The sequence below is a fragment of the Cygnus atratus genome, chromosome 1 (assembly GCF_013377495.2).
Source record: "Cygnus atratus isolate AKBS03 ecotype Queensland, Australia chromosome 1, CAtr_DNAZoo_HiC_assembly, whole genome shotgun sequence".
Lineage (NCBI taxonomy): Eukaryota > Metazoa > Chordata > Aves > Anseriformes > Anatidae > Cygnus > Cygnus atratus.
In genome coordinates, this window is record NC_066362.1 from 172,865,459 (window position 1) to 172,893,074 (window position 27,616).

Here is a 27,616-nt window from a genome sequence, read left to right on the forward strand (position 1 = left end):
GATTGTCTCATGTTGGTGATAAAGGCTAAGGATTATTTATCAGACTGTGAGTGTATCCTACAGAGCTTTAACAAAGGAGCTGAAAGTTTTTATTCTTCTCCTCAACTAATTTTTAAATAATTGTAACACACAAAAGTGCTAAGTTTAGGATAATGTAGTTCAAATAAAGAAGGAAGAGAACAGTGTCTTAGTCATACAAACTTGTCTTTTAATCAAAAGTAATTTCATTGCATATCTGTATATTTTATTGCAATGTCAGAAGTACTGCCATTTCAGACTAAGGAAAAGCATTTTAAAACCATGCTTTGGTAAATAAGCCTACTTTTTCCTATTCTATGTGTAATGGTTATGAAGAACTCTTCATAAATCTTGTGCTGGTGTTGTAGATAGCATTTTCCTCAAAACTTTTTCCATAAAATTCTCATGTCCTGCATGGTTTCTCCATATTCTTTTCTATTAACTGAAGCGCTAAGACAACTGACCATTATAGGTAGGAAACCCCTTTAAAGTAACACAGTTAAATAATAGGTAAGTTAGAAAAATAAGAATGTTAAGATTCCAAGAATACCCACTAGGACTACCCAGAATGGGAACATTGTGTAATATATTATATCCTTTCTGTTTTCAGTTGGATAGATTTGCCAGTATAAGAATTCCAGGAAGCAAAAAGGAAAGACCTCCTCTGCCACATATGAAGCAGTCCCACTCTACAGATTGGTCATCCACAACTACTGATGTGGAGGATTTTGTTCCAAAACCCCTGTCAGAAAGAGAAATCATAGCACTGTTTGAAAAAATGATGGTAAGTGTATTGTAGTAACTTTCTTCACTTAAAGAATAATGTGGCTGATGGATGGAAGCCTTCTTTTCCTGCATGCGTTTTGATCTTTACCTGAATTATTATTATTGTTGTTAGTTGTAATTACATGTTTTCTAGAGTGTTTCTGAGGAGGATAAAACCTGTGAATTATTTTGACAAAATTTTTGCCCTACAAATACTTAAAGTGGAAACTAGAGGTTTCTGATTATTAGAAGTGAGATTATGCAACAGGTTTTGAGGAGGAACAAGAAAAGTGGAATCCTACTTGCTTTTAAGATGACTTGAAACATAGAGGCTTTATACCTTTGAATGTCATGACACGGTTTTGTTCTGATCTAATGTTCTATGCCACTTTTTACACAAAAAAGACTTAGCGTTCGTGCTTCTAAAGCAGTGTTTGTCTGCTGTACAAAGCGCACACAGTCAGTTTACTTCCTTCTTTAGATGCTATCATTGCTTTGCTACAAAAGAGTGGCTGTCATTTGCCAGAAAGACCATGTGGCATTGGTACCACCTCAATAGGTTGATTTTTTTCATCTTAAAAATTTTTTTTTGACATTGATGATGATGGCATTTTGGCAATTGAAAAGTAAACATAGAATGGCCTTGAGAGAGAAGAGTTAATTCTGAAGAGCACAAGAGGATGTTAACAAGGAGAGTGATTCCTAGATTCTTTCTTTCTGTGCCTCAAGTAATAATAAGTAATTGTCCCCTGTGAAGCACAAAGCAGCTACCAGGGACTGGGATGTGGAGTAAATTAAATGTGCTGAGAGAGAAGTGCCTTTATGGAGGTTATAATTCCTAGTACTCAGCAATGTTTAGTTTTGAAGATGTATTTGTACTACTGTGGAGAGTTATGATTGAGAGATCAGTGACTACTTTTTTTTTATATACCTTTTTACTCTGTGTGTGTGGCATTTCTGTTCTCCATTGATTTTGTGTGAGTTAAGTCTAGTGGTTGGTTACTGTTGCCTATCTAATTACTGAGGGAGATTTTGATGCAATTGGAGGTTGTATTCTGTTCTTATATTTGTAGAAGTAGGATTCAGGATTTTCGTGGTTATGCTGACAAAGAGGAGGATTGATTCACTGTGTTACCAGCTTCTTGACTTTCTATTTGTTGCTCATACATGGTTTGTTTTTCTTGGTATACCTCTGTGTCTAACTATTTTGATTCTGTTAACAAATTCTACTATGAATGGTAGTTGCTCAAATGTTAAAAAATGGAAACTTTTTTTGTACAGTTGCACTCAAAGTATGTCTTCTTGCACAGTCCTCTGCTATGCAAGCTTTGGCTGTATTTCTCCACCATCCTGCGGAGATTCCAGTGTAGGATAGTGTGTGATGTTGGGACTATGCCATGAAAAATGGAAACCTAAATAAAAAAAAAACATAATCCTAGGAAAAATCCTAGGAAAGCCACTGTTGCATATGTAGGTAAAGAGAAGTAGTTCACCATGGATCGTGAAGCAAATTATACCTGTTTTATAACTTCTTTGCCAAATCTGTGTTTTAGTATGTTAAAGTATAAGATCCTGAATGATTTGAATGCCTACCTTGTTTGTTTAAGTAACAAAGTATTTGAAGTAGTGTATCAAGGAAGCTATTGGTATTGTATTAGCCGTAACACGTAATACAGATGGAATTCTTCAGATTATCCACATTTGAATGGACTGGGATAAAGCTAGTTTGGTCACAGTGGATTATGTAGCTAATTACATATTATAGCTTCTGGTTTGCAGTTTTGATCAAATTAACTTTTTTTTTTTTGAATGTTGTAATCTGCCTTTTAGAGGTACTTTTGCCCAGAATAAAAGTAGTCAATTGGTCAGTACTGAAGGGAGCAGCTTCTAAATTCTGGCGTTTCATGGAATGAATTACTTTACCTTTTCAGTTTTCATGGATGCACAGTGCTTCGTTTTCTCAAAAGGTTATGCACAGGCATCCAGTGAAGTTTTGATGGCTGAAATTATGAAAGAGCTCAAATTTTGATGATGAAATTACGGAAAAGTTTATACAAACACAGCATTGAATCTAGTCATTAACTGTTTAGCTCCTTTCATTTCTGGTTAGTGCAATGAGGAAGATAACCATGTGAAATGACTGACTCTTATTTTTCAAAGTGTCACTCACCCATAGAATAACTTTAAATGATTTAAAAGGAAATAAAAGAATGGAGTTGAAATACTTTTTGAAAATTAAGTCACATCTGACATGCCCTTTGTGCCATTTTATACTTCTAACCAATTTTATACTTCTAATTCAATTGCTTTAGTGATATTTCCTTCGTTAAAAACAAAAACAAGAAATGACTTCTTACTGCACATATGGGCAGAATATTTCCTGTAAATAAACTCTCCGTTACATTAGGATTGTAGGATTATGGAATATGTTTAGTACTGTTAGGTTTCTTACTTTCCCTGCCTTCTTTTTTTTTCTAATGTGATTAGACATTGGATATTTTCTGCAAGAAAAACAAGCCTGTTGTTTTCTCTTGTTTGTTTAATACCTTCAGGAGTTATTTTTCAGAAAACTTAAAAAGAGCAAGTCTGAAAGAAATGCTAGACTACTTTAAACAGAAAAATGAACTTTGCAGTAGCTACAGGCAAATGCAAAAAGCTTTTCTTCTTTTCCCTTCTCCTTTACGTAGTATATATGTGGATTTCGATTTTATTATGAAAGAAAACCTTTGGCATATTGCAGGCAAGGTACTGAAGATGTGATAAGTCTTAGAAAATGTCGAAAAAGATCTAGCCATTTATTTTTGCGAAACTTAAAACTGAATACTTTGTTTTCAGTGTTCTTACATTTCTATTTATATGAGCTTTAAAAATGCAATTTAAGTATTAAATAAAATCCAGCTAACCTTATTAAACATATATGTAAAATATATTATCTTTTGAGGCCAGTATTCTTATACAATTGTATGTCTGTGGAAAGGAATCTTGAGGCACAGAATTCCAAAGAGTTTTTTTTTTCTGCAAGTTCCAATAAATAAAATCTGTTAATGCCATGATGGACTTGATTTTAGTTGTTTAGAGTACGGCCTGTCATGTGCATATCATAATGGATATGTTGCCTGGTAATGAGAGTTGCCATAAATATGTTGTTCTGCATTTTAATAGAAGGTAAAGAATTAAATTGTAACATTACATGAAATGAGAAATAGCTGTCCATGATAACAAGGGAAAGGCTAGAGAGAACACTAACATCATTGCGTTTTTGGCAATCCAACTTGATTTTTTTTCATAATTTTTAAGCTAAGGAGGTATTGTAGATAAGGCATGAATATTTTCGTGCAGTTGATGAGAATTTAAATGTATCATTTCTTTAAATATTTTTTCATAAACAAAAATTCTTTCAAAGCCTGTAAAGTAGGAGCATCTTCCTTGTCTGTTCTTATTTTAAATGCCTTTTAGAAGTCCCCAAAGCTTTATATCTAAAACCATATATTAATGTCTGAACTCACTGATGAATTGTAAAAGTCCTGGCTAGTTATGTAATTAACTGCTAAAAGCTTAAAATTTAGGTTTCCAAATTACCATTTAAGACAGGAATTTTAACATAGGAATTCACATGCTTTTCCTTTGAGCAGGTGATTACTGAAGAAGTTGACTTTGATTTTAACGTACTGAAGACACTAGTTTCTGTGGTTGATTATGTGCACTTTTTTGTCCTAAAAAAAAAAAAAAGAGCTGCAGTGACTTTTGAAAGCTTTAGTACAGACAAGTAACTTTAAATAACTATCCTCTTTTCTTTCCAAATGTTGTATACATAAAACTTTTTTTCTACTTTTTGTCCCAACACATATGAGTCTCAAATGTTATCCCAGCGATATTTTTAATATACGCATACTTAAGCCTGATTATTTTTATTTTTTTTATTTTTTTGAATACTTGAATATCAGTGCAGAGGTTTTGGATAACTCCAACTTTCCCATCATTAAGTAAATCATACTGGTTTATTGTTTTACTTTGATCCAAGAAAAACTAGAAAATGCAGTATTCCTTTTCAGGCTAATGCCTCCACCATTTGGTTTACTAAGAGGCAACATTCAGTACATAGGTACTACATTAGGCAGTTGTCACATTCTTTCATGGATTGTGTTTGTCAGGAGGACAAACACAGTGCTTAGCTGTTTCTTCCAGATCCAGGTAAATAAGAAAATAAATGATTTAAGAACATTTGAGTTACCCTCAAGGGAGTTCTTATACCACGTGAAATGGATAGGAAAGATATTAACAAGAAGAAAAAAAAAAAAAGATGAATTGGTGAGAGTTTCATAACTAACTATGCAGAGAAGATGTGACTATCGATGTGAAGAAATAATATTCAGGAGTGTGTGTCCTTTTGTACTGCTGGAATTTTGATCAGGGTGTAAGCAAATAGTTTCTCTATGATTTTTTGATCAAGGAGATACAGTATTTTGGAAAACAGAAAAGCCGTGAGGAAAGATGAAAGTACGTGTGGCCTTTCTTGCAGCTTGTTTAGGCTAAGATTTTTGCATTAATTTTCAGATGTAGGAAGCAGCACTAATATGTAAACTAGTTGCTAAGGAGGCAAAAGACTGTACTATTATAATTTTTTTGAGTGAAAGAACGTTTTACAACATGCATCCTGTGCTTATTTGGCACTACAGGTAAAAGCAAAGATATTTTTTAAATGCATATTATACTGAAGTGAGGAACTTTTTTCTAGTCCTTCAGGAAAGGAAGTGGTAATATTTGTGGAGGAAAAAAAAAGAGAGAATGCACATGAAATTGCCTTGATTGTACTTTGAAGACGTTCAGCTTACAGGGTCCAGCATTTTCTGCAGTATCTTCTCACAGCTCAGATTTATACAAACCTCTAAATCTTTCTAGAAACATTTGATTCTATCCTATTCAATATGAAAACTGGGAAAAGACAAGGAAACATAACTTTCGGTGGTTTTTATGTTGGTCTTTAGCTTGCTTTCCTAAAATTCTGAGGTAATGAATTTGATTGCTTTTTGTCGTAGATTTCTGACTAGGTGAGATGAACTTTGATATCGAGATGTTGCCCACTGTTTTTGTAGCACTGTTCCTGCCAAAGATGGTGGGGTTTTGTCTCATGAGTCTCAGCTGAAAGTAACTGCAGTAATTCTTGCTAAGCTTGGTTGACCATAATAATGCTGTATGTGCACGTACGTGTGTGCGCGTATAAATTGTTTCTAAATGCCCTTTTTACCTTCAGCTTGATAGGAAATGTCCGATCTCACAAATGTAGAACTGATTACAATGATCAGAGCATTCCTAGGCTACAACACTACAATTCCCTGCATCAGTCATGTCACCGAAGAGCTGCTCAGTGGCTTTCAATATGGTTCTGCTTCTGCGCTTTTTGGCCCTGGGGGGTTTATGCTGGCATGAAATGTGACAGTGGTTTTGATGTTTTTTTTGTGATCAAATCATCAAGAATTTGGTCCTCACGTATTTAAAAGGTGAATATTATTCTGTGAACTACTTTAAGGGCAAAGCAGATTCCATTGCCCAGCATTACGTATTTGGGAACTGAGGGGAAAAAAAATATAGAATTGATATGTCTTTAGAAAGATCTTTTTAAAGAGACAGGTTTAAGTACATTTTTAGCAAGTGTTAAATGACTTCTTTCGGTAGTTCAGTGTGTATGAAATTGTAAGTGATTTTGAAGAAGAGGTTATGGTGGTAATGGTTGTGATGCACTTTTTTATCCTGGCACAGTTGCCTTTTTTCTTTTTTTTAGTCTGAGCTGCTGGGGAAGATAGATAAACTTTTTGATGGCTTTAATAACATCTAACTTAGTTGTTTTTGTAATGACTTTCAGTTGCTCAAGTTCATATTTCTGTGTCTTTCTTTTTTAAAAGCAGTCTTTTATGGTTAAACAACTGTATTGTTTGGTGCCATTTAAAGTTTCTTTTTTTTTTTTCCCTCCCATTCTAGGAAGATATGAATTTAAATGAAGACAAGAAAGTGCCGTTGAGAGAAAAGGATTTTAATACCAAAAAAGAAATGGTGATGCAGTATCTTAGCACTGCTTCAAAGTCTGTAAGTAAATTTTGCCCAAGTACATTAAACATGACTTAGTGTTTACATTATTTACTATGGGAGAGAAAAACCTATGTGTGCGTATTACTTTCTTCCGACTAACTTGTTCCTCAGACAAAAACATTTTTAAAGGGTATTATCTTGTAATTTTGCAAGCTGCAATGAAAGATAACTAGTGTAGGACCAAGCTGTCTGGAGATTTTTTTAAGATGAGACACCAGTCCTTCTGTAGCATAAAAATTCCTTTGTACCAGAAGATTATGAAGGTTAGCCTATTTTTCTTTTTTAGATGTTTCATGGGAAATCAGGAAACTTAGGCCAGTCTTACAACACTCTTGGTGTTTCTCAGCCCAAAACAACATGCCAAGTTTATATGTTCTTGATACCCCAAGACTCCACACTCATTCTAAGAGTTAAATTGTTTGGTCTAAAAAGTAACATAATAGTAGGTTTAGATAGTAACATAATAATTCAGCCACCCAGTAAGTGGGAGGAGGTGTTTTTGTGAGGCACAGATATAGCTGTTTGATACAGTAGTGCTTCAAGTGAATTCAGCTTAGTGCTGGAGCTGCTGCGATGGGAAACTCCCATATTCCCACCCACCCCCCTTGTGAACTCTTTGTTTCCAGTGTTCTCTTTCAGTCCTCAGCAGTATTGTACTCTCCAGGTGCCTTCTCTGTCTGGAAAGAATAATGCGCTGCATGCCCTTGGCACTTTGCAAACTTTCAGTGTACCTTGACTTGACGAAAGAGGTGTCAAACTTTTTCAGAAGAGCTGAAGTGCTGAATAGACTCCTGAATATTATGCATAACTAATCCTATCTCACGTCTCTCTTCCTATGAGTAACACCATAGTAATATCCTTTGGTAGTTCATATTTCTTAAACTTTAAGGAGATAGATGCCAAGCTATCTTATGTTGGGACAAAAATACTTATTTACAACCCCTCTACAGAGCTCTTACCAGGTTTCATTTAAAGCAGTCGTTATTACAAAGACTGTTAACATTAAGAACATCATTGACTTCAGCATCAGGCTTTCTCAGAAGTGAAGAACTCTTTTTCCAGTATTCTCAAAACCTGGGTCTGTTGCTGATGTATGTAGAGATTATGCTGGGTTACGCAAGGCTATGCTCAGGTGCTTATTTACGTATAGAAAACTGTGAGCTACCTCCACTTGTGCATGAGATGTCTAAAATGAATCCATCACTTCAGGACTCAGAAAGTTACTTGTAAATAACCAGAGTTCTATTGACATGCATAGTCCAGTGCTCATTCAGTTGACTCCACTTTGCTTAGAAACTTCTTAAACGGTTAGCTGACTGTATGCTTCTGTATGTCTGTAAGCATGCTGTGTTCATCAGTCTGTATAACATTTTAAGAGGCTCCTGGAGAAGAATTGTTAACAATGAATGACCTCATTGTATGAGGTACTAGTAGTACTTACTGAAAATTTGAACAATAATATAAATTGCATGCTTGGAATAATTCTGCACAAGTACTTCAGAGTATTCTGCCAGTACATTTTTGTTTTCTTGTAAAGTACTGTGTTTAGATGAAGCCTTATTTCTTCCTTTAAAAACATTATCACCTGAGAGATATATATCACACTGCTTAAACCATCAGGGCTTGAAAGTCTTGAATAAAATTTCTGTTTGCTATGGTGTCATGTCTTATTTATCAGGAAGCAGTCAAAAGAGGGGACAACAGTTGTGTTTACAGGCTGTGTGTTCTCATCTACCAAATGTGGTGTGGTTCTGTCTGTTGTTGAGATTGTAGTCCCCAGTGTATTTTCAGTGTTTTTGTAGTTGTTTGTATGTACTATGATTATCTGAGGTCAGAGACGGTGTCACATTTTAAAGTGCTATATAAACACATGAAAAGATGTTCCATCCCAGAAAAGTTTAAAAAACAATTTCCATGTTATGGTGTTAATACTCAAGTGGAAATAAAAGCAGCATAATGTTAACCTGCCTTAAGTTTGGCTGCTCTGTATGTTAAACACACACAGACTGGGTTTTTAAAGTGAGTTTTCTTCACAAGATTTCATTTTTGTTGTGCAGCTTACTCCCTTGTAATGTTGTAACTGAATTAATTAATGCTGACTTCATACTGCATCTGCTCACAGACCAGTTGTTCTTCAGTTGAGCAATTAAATTTCTAGAGGCACTGATGCCTCAAGATATTTCCTGTTTCTCAGTTAACTCGAGCATTTTGAACTTAAGCAGCTTTTCCCATGCAGAAATATAGCTAATATAATCAGTTTCACAATTGATACCAACTACAGTTCTCATTTTACTTGAGCAGCGGCAGATGTATCATATTCTTATTATGTTGCAGAGCTGTGTGGTATAACTATGAATGATAAGTGGTGCTTGGTACTGTGGATATGTTGTGCACACACTTTTGCAGGGTTACTGGCATCTTTTGCAGAGGGTAGTGTTCAGGTGGAGTAGTGAATCTGAAACGGGATTGCCAGGTGCTGATGAGAGTCTCCATTGCTTGGGATGATGTCTTTGGATAGGTCAGATGAGACTCCCTGAATTGTCATTCCAGTAAATTTTTTTAGTCTGGCTGGGCCTTTTTTTCCCTGTGACCTCCTCATGTGTAGTTCTTACTTCCAAATTACTTCCAAAACATCTTCTAATTATCTTAACTTTATGACCTGTCCATATGACTGTCCTATATGACCATTTCTGCATCGAAAGAAAGCAATTTTACTGCCTATTTATAAATGTCTTAGCTATGTCCAACTTGGTCAATTTTACAGCAAGAACTGCTGGGGGATGTCACTGGAAATGACAGATTCACCACCCAGGATGTTAATCCATATGCTTAGGCATACAAGCAGTGCCTATCAATTAGTCTATGCACAGCAGGAGCTGCCAGGAGAATTTCTGGAACTTTTTGAAATTCCCACCTGGAGAGCTCCTGCAACATTTAGTCAAATACTTTGTTGTGATGGCTGCTAGGAGTGCGGTTGGCCATCTTGTCTGTAGTCAGTCCGTTATCTCATCTTCCCAGAGACTAGCTGGGGAGATCCAGGTATGTGCTGCATATGCACACAAGCATAGCCCTGACCCACCATTACACCACACATGTGACTTAAATTTCCCCCTTATATCACAGCTGTATCTGAAATTCCACAGACTGTGCCTCAGGGATATACACTGTCTATTCTTAAAATGGTTGGGCATGTATTGTAACAGGATGTGCTCTGTATACAAGCTGTTGAATAATCAGACAGCAACCCTTGTCACTGATACCCCTTAGGCAGTTAATTTGTAGTGTTTTGTGCAACTTATGGTGTAATTGCTTTTACCTTTCATGTTTTACCAAGTCTGTTACTCAGTTCTTAACCGTATGATTTTTTTTTTGAGATCTTCTACATTTGGCTTCAAGATTTTCTCCAGTTACTTCTTCCTTCTTCTTTAAATATAGCTGTGTCGAAGCTATAGGGGAGCTGGGCTTTCTTGCCTGACGGAAAGAAGTTATTACACCATCTTGGCGAGGAGGGTGATTTTGGTAGCATTCTAGTTTATGGAATAAATTTGCCAACTAGGTGGCTTTCTAAGGTGTTTAGTTTCTGGCATTACTAATGCACACTGATAACTCTTGGATCTGGAGAATATCTGAAGAGGTTCAAGTAAATTTCCTTTCTTTAGCAACTTTTTAACCTGAATATTATGTAGCTATGAACTAACCACAGAACATGAAAGAAAATTTAAAACATTGAGTCTTTTTGTTTGTGGGAACATTTTCTATTATGGATTATTCTTCTCTGGGTTCCCTCGATTTCTGATTCTAACGCTCTCCAGTCACCTCATGTACTTTTTTGTGGTGGACATTTATTGGAATCGACCCTCGTGTTTGAGCAGTTATGGATCTCTGTCAATTCAGAGGAATGTTTGGACTGACATTCCATTTATTACATATGGTATACCAAAATAAAATGACTTGCTATTTTTCATGGAGATTCCTTACTGTACTCTCTTTTTTTTGGCATTGGGAACATCCATTTTTATAAGTCTGAGGAAAGATAATTGGAGCAGAGAAGTAGTATAGCCTTCAATGTTCCATTATCACAGAAACAGAATAGAATGATGAAGAGACCTCTAGAGTTTGTCTTGTCCAACCCCTTGTATAGTTCATTTTTTACTGTTTCTAAGAGTGGAGACTGTACAGTTTGCCAGGGCAACCTATTCAGTGCTTGACCACCCTCACACTATATTAAAAAAAAAAAAAAAAGTGGTCTTTATGTCTTTACAGTTTTCTGTATTCTAGTTTCTGCCTTCTGTCCTTTCACTGAGCACCCTTGGCAAGTTTCCTGCTTTACTCTCTCCAGTCAAATACTTCATAATATTCACACGTATTCATAATATTACCCGTAGCCTTCTCTTTTTGGGGCTAAACAATTCTAGCTCTCTCAGCCTCTTCTCATACTTAAGAGGATCCTGTCCCTTTACTATCTTCATGACCCTTTGCTGCAGTCACTCCAGTGTGTCCCAGTCTGTCTTGTACTGAGGGCCCCAGAACTGTACGCAGCGTTCCAGATGTGTCTCACCAGTTCTGACCAGGGGGGAAGGATGACCTCCCTAGACCAGCTAGTGATGCTCTTCCCCTGTGGTCAGCTAGTTATCCACCAGGACCTCCTGGGCACTGTTATTCCCCAGGTACATTTCCTGCTGTGGAACTCCATGAGATCCCTCTCTGCCTATTTCTCCTGCCTGTTGAGAGCCTTCTGAATGTCAGCACAACAGTACATCTGTCTGGTCTGTAAACTAGTCTTCCCAATTTTTGATTTCACCTCTTCCAGAAACTTTTTTGTGATGTTTTGCTTCCAGGAGCAGGAAATGATAGCTTTCAGCGCTTCTTGAGGATCTACCAAAATAAGAAAATATCTTCTATATGAGGCTCTGTATGAAATAATGAGACCGTCTCACTTTTTATGGTGGATAATTTCAAGTTATTATTGCACTGCAATAATTCTCTTCATTTTCTGATTTAAGCCAAGTCAGGTTTATTATATAATCAAGTATTATCAAGTAACTCTCTTTAATGCCATATCACAGAATAGTGTGTATTTCACACAGAAATGTTCCTCTGCTCCCAGAAAAGGGAGTCTTTCCAGCAGATCAAACTGGTATAGGTTGTGTAACATTTTTTATTTGTTGCTGTTGATGTTTTTTTTTTTGAATTTAGTTATTTTTTCTAAGAAATATATCTATCATTATGTCATAGGTAGGAATTATGTGGAGTAAGCTTATTTTCCAGTGTCTACAAATTTTGTCTTTGCTGCTAATTTAGAAAAAAAAAGTTGGGAGGAGGGGAGGGAATGCTCTTAAGAATAGGGTCAATGCCTCTTAGATTTGCAGTTTTAATTGCAAATTGTAGGGCTTCATTGGTTCAGTATAACTGTTGTTTTCTTTGAAACGTTGGATATTCTATATCCTCCAGACAAGTCATTAATATCGTGAACTTACTTTAAGCAACATTTGACACCACAGATGCAATGATGAATCAGTCAGTCTTTCAACCTGTATTGCTTAGAATAGGAAATATTTGGCTTTCACAAAGCTAAACTGCTTATGTAGTGCTGCAGTAACTTGCCATTGCATTTTGTTTTCTATCTGTTAGCTCTCCATGTTCCCATTTGCCTCCCCCACCCACCAAAAAAGACCAAAACCCCAAAAGCAAGGCAAAATCCAAACCCAAATGCGGAGTAAATTCTCATCTTGAAGCCATTATGTTATGGCATCAAGTCATATTTGTATTGTACTGCATTTGTACAGATGGCAAATGCAACTAGTGAAGAGCTGGGATTTATGTTTAGAACTCCAGTGTTTATTAAAAAGTCCTTTTTTTTTTTTCTTTTTCTCAAGTTACCACAGTAATATCCTGAAGACTCTTCTGGTGCTCAAGTTCTTCCATCTGTATTCTTATATGGATGCAGTGACCTCTCTGGACACTTGCCCTGTGATCAACTCAGAATCTTTTTTTCTTCTGTTGAGAATTGAAAATTAAGATGTTTGCAATGCATAAACAGAATCCATGCATTACAAAAACTGTATTTCACCAAGTATGCATGATGCATACATTTGTTGTCTGCTGCTTTTGACTACTGGTCATAAACTTGATCATAAATTGGCAAAAATGTAGTCAGCATTCAGCATACATAGTAGATGGACAACAAATACTTACTGATTTAGGGCTAAAATATTTTTCCTATTATTTTAAGGAGTGAAACCAAAGGTTAGCTGTTAGTAATCTATTCAAGTGTACCAAATAAAAAAATGAATGCGTTTTTTGTGTTTCAGGGAAGTCTCAAGAACCGTCGGAAGATTTCACCCCAAGAGTTTATGCAGGAATTAAAATCTGGGTCAACAGATGAAAGACTAGTCACTTGCTTAGAATCACTTCGTGTGTCCTTGACTAGTAATCCTGTCAGGTAATACAGAATTTGAACATCATTAACAAATTTTGCAAAGATTGATCACATTTTTATTTCTTCATGGATTAAAATTAATGGCTCTGTAGATGTGCATGTTTCAAGGTTTTCCAGTTAATGAATGTATATGTATTAATGAATGATTATACCTTTTTTCTTTTTCTGCATTGATTATGTATCTTCTGCAGGTCTGTTTTTAAGTAGACGTCACTGATCTGTACAAAGTAATTCTAAGAGAGTGTGAAACAAGTACAGATCAGAGCAGATCACTGTTTTCTTGTGCTAAATAGTAAAAAGTTTTCTTCATTTTTCTTTTTGGAATGTTCTCAATTCTTTAATCTTGTAATTTACTTCGTCAGGGTGATCAATAATGAGAGATAGGCACCTTTGTGTAAGTTTTTTAGCCAAAAAACATAAGTTCATGCATACATATATACACACACGTTTTATTTATATATATATATATATATATACAGACATAATATATGTATAATATATACACACATTTACACTATTTTATTCTATTCTATTATACTCTATAATTTACACAATTTTACTCTAATTTATAGCTTTTTGCTTTAGATCATCTATTTAAGCCACTGTTTGAACACATGATTTTGTGAAGTGTTTTTGTTTTAGTGTGAAATAATACAAATGAACTGCTGGGGATGCTTATGATGGTATGTGATTAAGAGGATTAGACAATTTTCTTCCTTCTGCAGCTCGCTTGGCAGAGTTGTTGTGTTGTCCTCCATATGGGCACTTGCTTCTTTCCTTCTATTCATTAGGTTTTGGATTGGGTTGTCTTATTCAGAATATATAATGGTCCACATGGAAGAAATATGCTTTGAATCAACCTGAGTTCTTCTGACAGATGGTCTTACAGTAGATTCTGCACTTCTTCCATGAACGTGAAACTACTTTTTGATATAGTGTTTCATTCCCTTCTTAATTTCAAAACAAACAACAGCTTAGGGCATCTCTTACTTACAGTTGTGTTGATTTAACAAAGAAAACCTTGGTTGTTAACTGCAGAAGTAATGTGTCTGGAATAGAAACACAAATTATAAGAAGTATGTGCTCTTAAGTTTAGAGCAACCTTTCCTCTCTGTTCTTGATACAACTGGATCATTTCATTTTTTTGAGTGTCATCCCCTTTGCTGCACTTTTCCCACACACCAAGAGAAAAGTTAATCCTGCTATGTGAAAGAACATACGATGCTTGTGTTGGAGTAGAACTCATTAGGAATTTAATGATATAAAGGATATATGCCCTAAGAATAGGTCTGAATTGGAAGGAGAGTGACAGTGGCTTGTAAAAACAGCAGTAGGCATCAGTGTTGCAAAAAAATGTATATTGCTTGTCCATGAACACGTTTTAGTCTACAAATCAAATAAAGGATCCCAACCACAAGAACATAGAGGTTCTGAAACAGTCTTCCGATATATAGACTGGTGGCAAAAAAGACTGTTAAGATAGACCTCACTAAACTTAAACAGAGCATTTTAAACAGTCTTAAGAAAAACAAAAAAAAAAAAAAAAACAAACAAAAACCAACCAACCAACCAAACAAACAAAAACAAAAAGCTGTTCATTAGGACTTTCTTAAAAAACAGCAGAAATGTAATGGCAGTGCACTGTTCTCCATAATAAACACTTGCAGGCTCAACATTTTTAAAGGACATGCACATGCTTTCTAATGAGTTAACATTAGAACATAATGAGTAACCCCATGAATGTTGATGTTTATTGGGTGCAGATATTCACATTTACACAGCTGTAATTCACATTACACAGCTGTAATCTTTTTGACAATATATACTTTAAAAAAAAATCTTCTTCCAAATATTTTATTTTAATCAATTTAACTCTTCTTGACATTCCAGTTGATAATTAAGATCAGGTTCCACAACATTGTTTTCAATTAATTGTTTTTGGAAAGCATATTTTTAGTTCACAGAGAAAATCAGAATCAAATGGTATTGTTAAATAGTTTGATCCTGGTACTTCGAAAAAAAAAATTGAAATCTATGGCTTAGTGCAAAAAATAGTGTTTGTTTCCCATCACTAAAAAAAGAAAGCCTCAAGAGCGAAATGTATCCACTGATCTTGATCACTGTTCTTCAGGTAAATAAATAGGATGTTATTACCTCATAGGTCCCAACACAGTTGGTAAAAAGTAATTTGGAGATCTAGCTGTACTACAGCTAAATAGTATTACAAATAACATATTAGTACAGATAACTAGTTATCTACAATTGTTGCTTTTCCCTTTTGAACAATAGTTGCAACAAATTTGGATATTTTCATTAAGAGAACTTTTCTTAAATAATGTGAGAATGGGGCACTGATAGCTTGGTATTTTGTTAGACTAACAAAAAGCTGTGTTGGCTGTGGATGGTGCAAGTAATCTTTGTTCTGCTGTTGTGGAAGCAGAGGAAAGGACAATAATAATGCAGCAGTATTTTATGCACTAAATCATTCTCAGTGTTCTCAACCGCTGGACATATGACAAAGTGGCTGTTCACAATTCTAATACAAAATGTGCTCAGAAACAGCTAGGAGGATCATTTTTAGATCAGATATGGCCAGTTATACTCAAAATACTCGATGGTTGTTTGCCATCAAGTGTGTTTAGAACAAAACACCAATCTCGGAAGGAAAAAACCTATTTTCATATATATTTAGGTGTATACGAAGAACATATAAAAGCATCTCATCTGGTTCTATCTATAATTTTAAGTGCATTGCAGTTCTGTGTCTAGCAGATGCAAAGAACCCTTCCTGTGATGGGATTGGAAGTATTTGGTATTTCAAAAGAGCTGCTGCATCTACCTTGTGCTATTTCCAACAGAATAGCTTGTTATTTGTTATTGCTAAGATCCCAGTATTATAGAAGTATTTCATTATTCCAGTTATTATTAAAAAGTGAAACTATAATAATTACTGTAATAATACTTAAATTTTAGCCAATAATCAATAATTTTTATGGGGTGTGTGTAAATAGACGAAACAAATAAAACAATGGAGAGGCTATACTGCAAGTAAAGTGAACATGATAATTTTTTGACTAATTCTGATCAATCTCTTTATGATGTTGAACTTCTGACATTACACATGGATTGCTCACTTTTTACATTTTTTTTAAGTACATGACAAGGGATTTCCTTAGCTTAAACTGTTTAAAAGTAATAATGTAAAGAATTCAGAGAGACTATTGTTACAACGCCCCCAACAGAATGTGTGTTTTGATGATGGGGATGGTGAAAAGTATTGCATCTGTGTCTTGCTAGCTATATATGTTCTAGATAGAGATGTTTTTCTAATCAGTTAATAGTTAAAAGTAGTATGGTAGTTTAAAAGTGGAAATGGAAAGAGTATGCAAGAGAGATCCATTATGAAATAACTTCGTCTTGTTGGCCAAAGACAGTAATAAGAGATCCAAGGACTTGCCTTATGGCAGTAGTATGGAAAGTTGACAATGTGTCAGGAAGTATTTCCTGCCAATTATGGAAAGAAATGAGTCTTCACGTATCACCTTCCCTTAAATGACAATGAAGTGCAAAGAGCAGAATATGCCTACTGCTATGACTATAAATAATAGTGTTGTCCATGAAACGTAGGGTTAGGTAATTGATCAAACGTTATTGCTTCAGCAAGATCAACAGCTACTGTCAAAGGGATGGTTGCAGTACTGCTGTCAGCCACTGAGGAGAAGGACTTTGTAGAGAAGTACTTCTCTACAGAGAAGAGAGGTTTTGACCAATAGTAAATGGGAATGTGAAGCAGTTGTCAGGTGTAGAAACAACTTGCCCAGGTTTAACCCCACCAAAGATAGCTTTGACAAGAGCAAATTACCTGTTGTTGTAGTGTTCTCTTGGAAGTATTCATATAGATTAATATCTCAGGCAGCCATTTCTGCAATTCCTTTAGGTATTTACCTCCTTCTCTGCCTTTTCTGGTTATATTCTAACTTTTCTGGGAGGTGCTAGAACATTGAGTCATAGAAATTGTTGTTTTTCTTCTCTTCTTTTGCAAGATCTTCAATAATTACAATTCTCTACCAAAGACAGTATAACTGTTCGTTTTAAAATAAAATTAAAAAATTTAATGGATACTGTCATTTTTTATTTTTTTAATGTAATTGGGTCAATGGGTGAATGCAATGTATCTTGATCCTCAGTTCAGTAAAGAGTTGATCTTAAAATGATCCAGTTATACTGCTTTTATTTATTCTGAAAATTTTCATTTATTGTAATTAGTCTTTGAAGTATCAATCATTTTAATGTCTGTCTTTCCCTGTAGCTGGGTTGAAAACTTTGGCCGGGAAGGTCTGGGGCTGCTGTTGGACGTTTTGGAAAGACTGGTTGAGACAAAACAGTAAGGATGTCTTTCTATAAAATTATCAGCTTTTCTTAATACATAATCAGCATTTAATTACAATATTTTTTTTTTAAATTTATTCAGCCAGGACAAAGTTGTGAAGAGGAGTCAGCATAAGGTTATACAATGTTTGAGAGCCTTCATGAACAATAAGGTATGGGATTTTCATTAATCTGGAAATTTGAATTACTGCTGTTCAATCAGATGATGTAAATGATCAATATAGGTAAGCCTGTGCAGTTTGGAGAAGCAACTTATTTGTCAGCTGTGGCTTGAAGATCATTCTGCTACTTCTCCTCTATAGAAATATACTCTGCTAATAGTGTAAACTTATGATGCTGATGTTTGTTCTTATTACAGAATGACTGACTTGTTTTGCACCTTTTCCTCATTTATTTTTTTAATTATCTGAAGGGTTTAAATTTCATTTGAAATACTTGCTTGAGGGAGCTGTTACATTTTGCTTGGTATTCAGTATTGTCACTTGGTTTCCCTCCAGCTCTTCTTAAAACCATTTTTCTGTTGTTTAGTATGGATTGGAAAGAATTCTGGGAGAAGAGAGGAGCCTTTTGTTGCTGATCAAAGCAATTGATCCCAAGCAAACTAGTATGATGACTGATATAGTTAAACTCCTTTCTGCAATGTGCATTGTTGGAGAAGAAAGCATGTAAGTACTGTGTTTAGCCAGAAATAGTTAAGTGATTTTAGGATATCCAAAATTATAATTGTACCTAAATGAAATGCTGAATTTTTCAACTTATGTTTGAAAGTAATATCTGTACTATGCTGTCATTGTTGAAAATACCTTTATCTGTAATCTTTGTTATGGTCATATCAATAAGACTTTTTGTCATGTGAATGGACTGGTTCGATGGAAAGTAGTTATGTAGCCATTTTTTTTTCTGGAAGATTTTTAGCATTGCTTTTCAGGTATCTTAACCAATGTAATCCAGTAAGTCATTCTTCACTTACAAATGTCTCCAAAGGAACCAAATAATGCTTAAAACTCCTACATTTGTACTTGAGATACTGAAACAGGTGAATTTTTTGGCAGCACGACTCTTCAGATAACAAATGAACAAGGTTATATAACCTCTTCTAAGTGAAATGCTTTTATTTTCTTATAGCCTTGAAAAAATTTTGGAAGCTATAACAGCAGCAGCAGAGGAAAAGAATGTTGATAGATTCTCTCCTATTGTGGAAGGACTTCAGGATAACTCAGTTCAGCTGCAAGTAAGAAATCTTTTCGCACAAATAGTCTTTGCAACAAGCAAAAATAAACTTACATATTTTCCTATTTTGGGGCGGGGGAGGAAGTAGGAGAGATCGTTTCAAATGAGGGTCAAATTTTGTAATGTTTTTTAAAATATAATCTTTTAAAATGCATCATGGGAAGATTCAATTTTGACAAGTGTTGGGATGTTGCAGGTTAATTTGACTTACGTTTACACAAATCTTTAGGAAGTAAACTTATACTGCCTTTTAAAATAAAGCATGAATCATGCATTCAAGTGCAGAAATACTATCTCACTTCTGTCGATATCAGCTAAAACTTAGATAAATATTAATAATAAAAAAGCAAGAAGAGGAGGGAAAAGCAAAAAAGGAGGAAGAGGAGAGGGAGCTTAAAGCCCCAGTTTTAGTAGGGCTGCAGAAGGAAATTATAGACTGTAAAACAAGTTTCCTTCCAATATTTCAAGGCTCTTGTGTCTGCATTTACCAGACTGAACACTGGGTTCATGTAGTATTGGGTCTCTACCTTTGGTATTTTTGCAAGTGTCTTTGCAGTTCTTCAATATTAATTTTACATATATGATCTTATATATTTCTCTTTTCCTCTGGAATCTCTGTTTCATCTAAACTTCAAGGTGAGTGATGTTCAGTTAGTAAGTTCCTGTTGAGTATGATTTTTGCTCCATGTTTTAGCATCCTGCAGACAGTAGGCAGTAGGTACTTGGGCCAGGAGTGCAAGTGCAAGCTTGGGCACGTCAGTTTCAGGACAACATAACATTTGTCTCCATGCACCTGTTCTTTTTTTTTTTTTTACTTTGGTTTTTCCTTCTTGACTTGCTTGCGTACTTTGATATTGGGTTGAGATATAAGTAAAAAAAAATACCTCGTATTTGATCAACCTGAAGAAATGAAAAATTTGATCATTTTCTATTACTCTTATTGGTATTGTGTTAGTATAATAAATATGGAAGAAATTCATATATAATAGTATACACTAAGAAAATTTTAATCAGAAATATAATCAGTAAAAGAATTAAAAAAAAAAACAACAAGACATCAACAACACAAATTAGTTTTAATGTTGAATACTGGTAGTTCAGTTTCTCTTTTTATTAATTGAGCATCTTTCTTTCTTTGACATGAATGTTAATATCAGTAAAACTTTTAAAATACTTTGATCTAGTGGGGAGAAATGCTTTAGATCATGGAAAATATTTTCTTGTTGTAGGGGATTATATCCAACTTCAGAAAATATAAGAGCCTGTATTTTCTACAGAGCATGTAATGGTTTGAGAACTTCCAGAAGGTGAATCACACCACTTACATGAGATGCCTAAAGTTTAATAGTGTATAGTATTTCTCTGACCATTCTTTGAGCTTTGTAGGGATTCAGTCATGAAATAACAGCATTTTGTTTTGAGTGCTAAGTTTCCAAATGTGATTCTTGCTTTGCAGAGTTGCATATATTCACGTGTGTAGATTTAATAAGGAAGAAAAGAGCTATGACTCACTTTCCTATATCGTTCAAAAAGGGCATGAAAACTACCTTACAAGCAGCGCCTTAATTTACCTGCTGCTTCAAATAAAGTAAGTTAATCCTATGTACTTCACATTTTACCCTAGCCCCCACTTCTACATTTTAAAAAATTAAATAAATGTATAAAGGCCTCTGTAAACCTATAAACATGTCTTGCAGGATAAACTGAAGATGAGCTGATACTTGCTATTTAAGATGATAGTTGCTATTTTAGATTAACATTTTTGACTAGGTTTCAGAAATTACAGTCTCTTGTTAGCAGTTGTTGGTAAGCAACCCCTTTGAGAAGCAGTAATAGCTGTTATCTCTAAGTAGTTAGATCTTTTTTATAAATATTAGTGCATTCATATTTGTTTAGGATCATAGAATATCCCGAGTTGGAAGGGACCCACAAGGATTGTTGAGTCCTACTCCTGGGTCTCCAAGGGACTTTTTCCTGTGATGCTTACCATTGGTATGATACTGCTGATGAGATAACTGAATTGGTGCAGAAAACTTCAACTGATTTGTTAATTGTGTAGTAACACTTATTTTTCTAGGACTGCCCTTCAGATGTTAAACAAGTACTTTTCTACTAGTTATAGCTTCTTATGCTTGTGCTGTACCTCCATTTGCTGTGAGAAACTGAGAATTTACTCTAAATATTACAATTGCAATACTTACGTTAAATACGTTAATTTGGATTTATTGGAGTGTTACTCTAAGGTTCCTGAAAATAGGTAAGATTTCGCTGTTTCATTTACTGTATCTTTTGTGGACATGGAAATTTCTGATGAAAGTTCACATTTTATTTAAGTCTGCATTTGAACACTTCAATTCTAAAAAGGTTTTTTCTTTTTTTGACTTTACAAATGGTGGCTAGATTTGTTGTTGTTGTTTAAGACCAGAAAAATCGAGGCTCCTCGTGTGAACAAGTTGTAAACTTTTTTAACAATGACATTGACCTGGTGGTTCATTTGACAGTGTTTTAATGAGACAGAAGTTTGCAGTTGTCAGTTACTTGGCATACTTGCCTTGATTATCTACATGATATATGTAGTCTGCTTTGTGGCAGTTCAGTTTGACACTAACAACTGACCTTTTCAATTTTGAATTGACTAACATTTCTGTTACTTGAAGGCTGAATATATAAGAAGCCTTAGTATGATAATTTTTGCATTTTAGTGAAAGCTCCCTCTTTTTTATTTGCTGAAAGCAAAGGCTGTTCTAATTCTGAACTTTTTTAAAGATCATCCAAAATTATGGAAAGAGTACTTAAATATTCTTGGTTCAAGGCAAGATTGGTGATCCTAGTTTGAGAATATTGCTATAGCCAAGAATAATACTGAGTTTATGGTTTTGTTAAAGTAAAGGTAGTTTAATATCTTATACCTGTGCTCAAGAAAATGCATCCTGGTACCTTACGTACTTGTGGCAGCAATTGGAGAAGTCTAAATACTTTAGTTGTTGAAGTCATGGATGCAGGAAATACTGTTCTTCTGTCACAACCCATTTTGATGTATTTAAGACCACAACAGCAACAAAAAAGATGCGAGTTGCCCAGTTCTTCCTCAGTCTTCTTGTAGAATCAAATGAATGCTTCCACTCTCTAATCATCATCTTCCATCACTGTTCCTTGGGCAAGCAGTTTAACTAATGGAAGAAAGACGTTCTTCTGTTCAGTTCTAGTGGCAGATGTGATCTTATTATTTCTCAGTTAGAACAGAGAAGAGGTACAAAGTGCAAGAGGTACGACAAAGTTGCTATTCTTCCTTTTCCAATTAAGTTCCTGAAAAATGAGTGTTGCTTATTCCTGTGGAAACCTGCAGATGCTTTATGCCTATCCTAAAAGAAGCGTTTTCACGTCAAAGTTCTCATCAGTAACATTACTCTCACTATTTATAGGTTGTCAGATAATAACATTTCATCTTTCTTTTTCATCTAATATAAGAATGAGGGATCATATGGTCTGTGGTATTTTAGTTAGCACTTGCTGATTCTTGGCCATTCAGTGCTAATGGGATACTTTCCATAACTGATTATCTAATACGAGCAAAGCTTACCTTGTCTAAATGCAAAGACTGATAATACATGTTTAAGATTCATGTAAATGTGCAAAGGTACAACTGTACAGACAATACATCTCAAAGCCATTGTTAAAAACATTTTCTCATTAGCAAGGGGAAATAATTGATGAACATCAGTAGGGTCTATACCAAAACCAAATCTGTATCTGGTTTAATATTGGCAAATAAAATCTAACTAAATCTGCATTATCACTAGTCTTTTCTACAACTTGCAGTAAGAGTGAGAAAAATGAAGTAGGAAGTCTTGCTGCAGTTTTCTTATTCTCAAGATGTGACATAAGATGATACTTAGCCACCTATTTAGAAATGATAATCTTGTCTATGTGAGGAAAAGCTTCTCTGAGCTACTGAGATACGGCTAGCATTTTCCACTAGAAAATCACCAGGTATATTCTGCCTTGTGTTCAGCTGGGAAGAATAGAAGTTTGATCTACTGACTGTGTAATCCTCAGAAAATGCATTCTGTAACTTGATAGACACCACTGTTTAGAATCAGAGGAAAATCGGGATTAAAATTTCAAGTTGTAACTTCTCACTTAGCAGAATATATCTCATCTCATTGGTCTACTTTCTCATATAGAAAAACATTCAAAATTTTGCCCTTCTAGGTGAACTCTTATCATCATCCATGCAAAGTTCTTCCCTACCAAAAATATTGTCTGTCTACCTATCTTCCTATCAGTGTGTGTCCACCTTGGAGATAAACATACAAAGCCAAGTATTGTACCTGCCCACCATGTGGCAGCAGGGAGTTTAAAGCATTCCAGATGGAATATACTTTCAGACCTGAAAGTCCCTTGAAAATTAACGTGGTAGACTATATTCAGCTGCAGTTCTTAAGGGATGAAGTAGGGAAAGAAGCATCTAACCACACGGACAGGTGAACTGAAAGGTTTGCTCTAAGCTTTTCCCTGAAGAAAGTGCCTCCATATGCCTTAACTGCATGCCTGTTGTAAAAAACAAGATACTCTCAGGATGAAAATACTGTTTGGTTTAGAGCTGCCCCTCAGGAAATAACATAGAAATTACAACCCTTGGCAACACAGCAAAATTTTAGAAAGTGCACCAGAGAGCTGTGTATTACTGTATGTCTTTCAGTGTTAGAGCCAAAAATAATTTGACTTTTTCAGGCATCTTCTCAAGGACAGACTGACAAAATACCTCCATCTGCAGAATCTACAACTTCTGATGAATTGGTTTTAGGTATAGACCATTTGCCCAGAATATTTTGGTCACAATGACTTCTGAGGAAGCTAATTGACCTGTCTTCACTAAACCTCATGCTACCTCAGCAGGAATACCTCTTCATTATTGAAGACGAGTTGCCTTTTTGATATGGACATGGCTTTGCCTCTTTTTGCCCATGGCTGAAAATTCAAAAGACTGTCAGTTTCATTCAAGGTAATAGAGTGTAAAAGAATACTGTTGAATTGTCAGTTTGGGCCCACTCCTCTGGAGTGCAAATAATGACTGATTCTTCTGTGTACCAATAGTTGACACTTATAGAGCTGTCAACTGGAGCATCACAGAATTTTCAATAAGTGTTTTGTACTTTGAGAGTTGTCAAAGAATGATGTTGCATTTGGGATAACTGGTCTTCAATTTTTGCTTAATTAGGAACATTGAAGACAAGTAATTATGAGTGGGTACTGCTTAGAATTGTATATGTAGAGACAAATGCTTGAAGAAAAGAATTACTTGTCTGTAGCTTCCTTTCTCCCTGAATAAGTTCTTTCAACTATTTGGACCCTGTTTTCTCTTTGGTCTGACCCTTTATTTGCAGCATTAGAAGTTGGACAGGGAACCTGAAAGGCCCCGTTTACACACTCCTCCAATAGACTCTGTGAATAGGCAGTGAATGTATTAGGAAACGGGAGCAAACTTATTGTTTGACTATTGTTAGATTTGAAGTCAGTGGTGCTCCCTATAATTTAACAGTTGTAGATACCAGTTTGTATGTGAATCTTCAGAATTTTTAAAACATGTTGTTAAACAGCTTTAGTACTGCTTTAAAATGAAGAGCTATTAATCTGATATTTCTAAAGAAAAGACATGTACTTATTTTTTTTTATTTAAAAAATGACAGGTTTTACTTATTATTTTTCTGGGGCATTTTTGTGGTTGAGATTTTCTTCCTCTTAAGCAAGTAGACTCATATGGTAGAGGCAAAATATCAGACTTAATCAAAACTTTGTTGATTGGGAACAAGTGAGTTTGCAAGTAAGCCAACCCATCAAGCATGTGAGCTAGAGGTTTGAATTCTCATGTATCCAAGGGAAATCTGAAGTGCAATTTAGTTTCTCACACATCATTTCAGATGCCTTTGTATATTAAGCAAATGTGTACAGTATTTGCAGATACAACAAATTTCCTTCAAGAGGTTTCTTCTCACGCTTCCTTCTCACTCTTCTGGACTGGAATTTGGAAGCCCAGTAGGATGCACTGAAGCAGCTATAATGGTATTAGCTGTACTATGTATTTATGTTTAAGTTGATGAAATGTGTCCCTAGTCCATACAGGCAATGGATCCTAGAACGCCCCAGTCACTCCATGGGTATCGTAAAGATCTGAACTGCTTATAAAATCCAGTAGGCAACTAATTAATAAGAATGGGAGTTTAGCAAAGCACACAGCTGCATGCGGGTATCTGTCTACATATAGGCATCTAAATGTAAGCATCTGAAATTTGAGCTATATTCTGTTGGAAAACTCCTGACACTTCTGTTTCTTGATTTTTTTTCTTGTGCCTTATGCAGACACTAATTGTACCAGGTTTGCTGCATTTTTATTGACATACCTTTAAACATAGAGTAATATTAATATATTTTATTCCAACTGCAAACTTTAGAAAAAAGTTTTTGTTCTTGAATCTTCAATGGGTTATTGGTTAAAATTGCCAGTTATTAAACCACTTGGATGCTGTTCTTCAAGCATAAGAAGGATATTTTTATCTTGTTTTTGGTATGTGCCCCCAAAATCTAATTTGCCCAACAGCTGTGTTACTAAAATGTTCACAAATTTATTTTTTCCTCTTTTTGACAGTTTTAAAATATTTTTTTCCTTACTTGCATTGTTATTATTGATCTTCTTGTATTCTACACTGATATGAGCGAACAGATTTCAAGTTCTTATCATGTGTTATCACAATAATTTAAGTATTGCATACTAATCATAGGATCAGAGAACAGCCCAGGTTGGAAGGAACCTCCAAAGATCATTTGGTCCAACCTTTTGTGGAAATAGGAGCCTAAATGAGATTATCTAGCACCCTGTCCAGTCACTTCTTGAAAACATCCAGTGATGGAGACTACACCACATCCCTGGGGAGGCTTCCTGTGATTGACTGATCTCTCTAAAAAATTATTTTCTATATCAAAGTGAAACCTCACCCAGTGCAGCTTGTACCTGTTGCCCCTTGTCCTCTTTGTAGCTGCCATTAAATGGTAGTTTCATTTGAAACGTTATAAACATTTGTGAAATAGTAATAGGCTCTTGCCATTGTTCTTCTCATTTTTTTTTCTTCTTTTTAAAGTTTCATGAAGCAAGTTACTCAAAGGTAGATTTAAATGAGGCATTGCTTACTTGCTTCCTCTTGTATAACCGCTTCTCATTCTGCTTTTGCAGAATTCTGTTTGGAACTTTCACTGTTGATTTGTCTTTGTATTCCTATGGGAATAGTTTGCTAACACAATCCACTAGGTCTTTGCCTTGTTTATTCCAGGAAAACTAACTTATGTTCTAGTTACGAACTGAAGTTGAATTCCCACTTGATCAAATTTGACTCAAATACTAGAACAGTGGTACTTTTTACTGATAGGTTTCTTGCTTTTCACTGTGGTATCTTGTCTGTTTTCCATTTGAAGAGCACGTGTGTACAAGTACCTTGTTCATTTGGGGAATTAAAAGAAAGAAAAATTAGCAGCAATTGCATCTGTAGACATTGTTTCATCTAAATTGCATTGCTACATCAAAGATTAAACTAGTTTAGTCTGGATTTACACTGTAGTCTGCTTTCTTGATTGCCTCTTCCTTGATAGTTTAAATCAAATTAGATAAAAGCTAATTCCTTGCTCACATGTCCATCCATTTTATTACATTTTTTCATGTTAGTATTGTAAGTATACTGTTTTAAACTGTTGATAACAATGTCAGAGGTTCCAATTCTGTTGTAATCAAACACCATAAAGTTTCTGTTTTATCGAAATATAAATGTAAATGTGCAGTATTGTACATTGTAACTGACTGTATGTTATCATGTACATGTTTGTAGAGTCTCAACCAGTAATACTGGTAATGCAACCAGAGATACTGAATTACTAGTTTTGAATGGAAGAGCTAATTGAATCAAGAAAATAAAATTGAATGAATGACTCTCTTTTTCCAGAGAGATAAAGCACTACAAAATCAGGGGCAGTAAAAAAAAAAAAAAAAAAAAAGGCTACTGAGGGAAAAATACGAATACTGACAGTGGATGTGGATGGATTTGAAAGGGGACCTATACTAAAACAAATACAAAAAAAGTTTAAGAATAAACAATATAGCCCATACTTAGAGAATAAGAGAATATATTCTGTAAGGAATTGTTGCAGTACATTTCAACTGTTTACTCTCTGCCATTTGTAGCATCCAAGTTACAGACGACTCTGGTCAGATCTTCCAAGTTGTTTTACTGCAATTTGTGCTGTGTGTGGGCATAAGGAACACAGATTCCATTAAAAGCCAGGGATTTATCATTAGTTTAAATAATTTGATTAGTCCATTAACACTTTATTGTCAGATAAACATGTATCTGCTCTTATCCCATGCCTCTGCTCCTCTGTGCTGCACTTTGTTTAGGGTCATATATCTGCCTGCTAGTTATAGAAATATATGCAACAGTAAACTGTGCGTATGAACTGTGTGCCACAAACTTGTACAAGGCTAAGTCAAATCTAAAACAAATGGGGTAGTAGTCATTCTGATACTAGCCTACTCCTATTGCAGCTAAATAAGCCAAAACAAAGATCCAGGCAGGCCAAGAAAAGTCTCAGTAGAGCCTGAAAAGTCTGGAGGCATGTATTCTTAGCTTAATACAAAGCTTGTAGCCT

General features: G+C 35.1%; 1 protein-coding gene across 1 annotated transcript in view; it reads left to right on the forward strand.

Annotated features, from left to right (window-relative positions):
- DIAPH3 (diaphanous related formin 3) overlaps positions 1–27,616 on the forward strand; it is a 242,523-nt gene that overhangs the window by 19,381 nt on the left and 195,526 nt on the right. Inside the window, 7 exon segments of the mRNA XM_050709286.1 lie at positions 629–802; positions 6,760–6,864; positions 13,179–13,309; positions 17,616–17,690; positions 17,778–17,847; positions 18,224–18,360; positions 18,821–18,926. Coding sequence (XP_050565243.1) covers positions 629–802; positions 6,760–6,864; positions 13,179–13,309; positions 17,616–17,690; positions 17,778–17,847; positions 18,224–18,360; positions 18,821–18,926 — 798 coding nt within the window.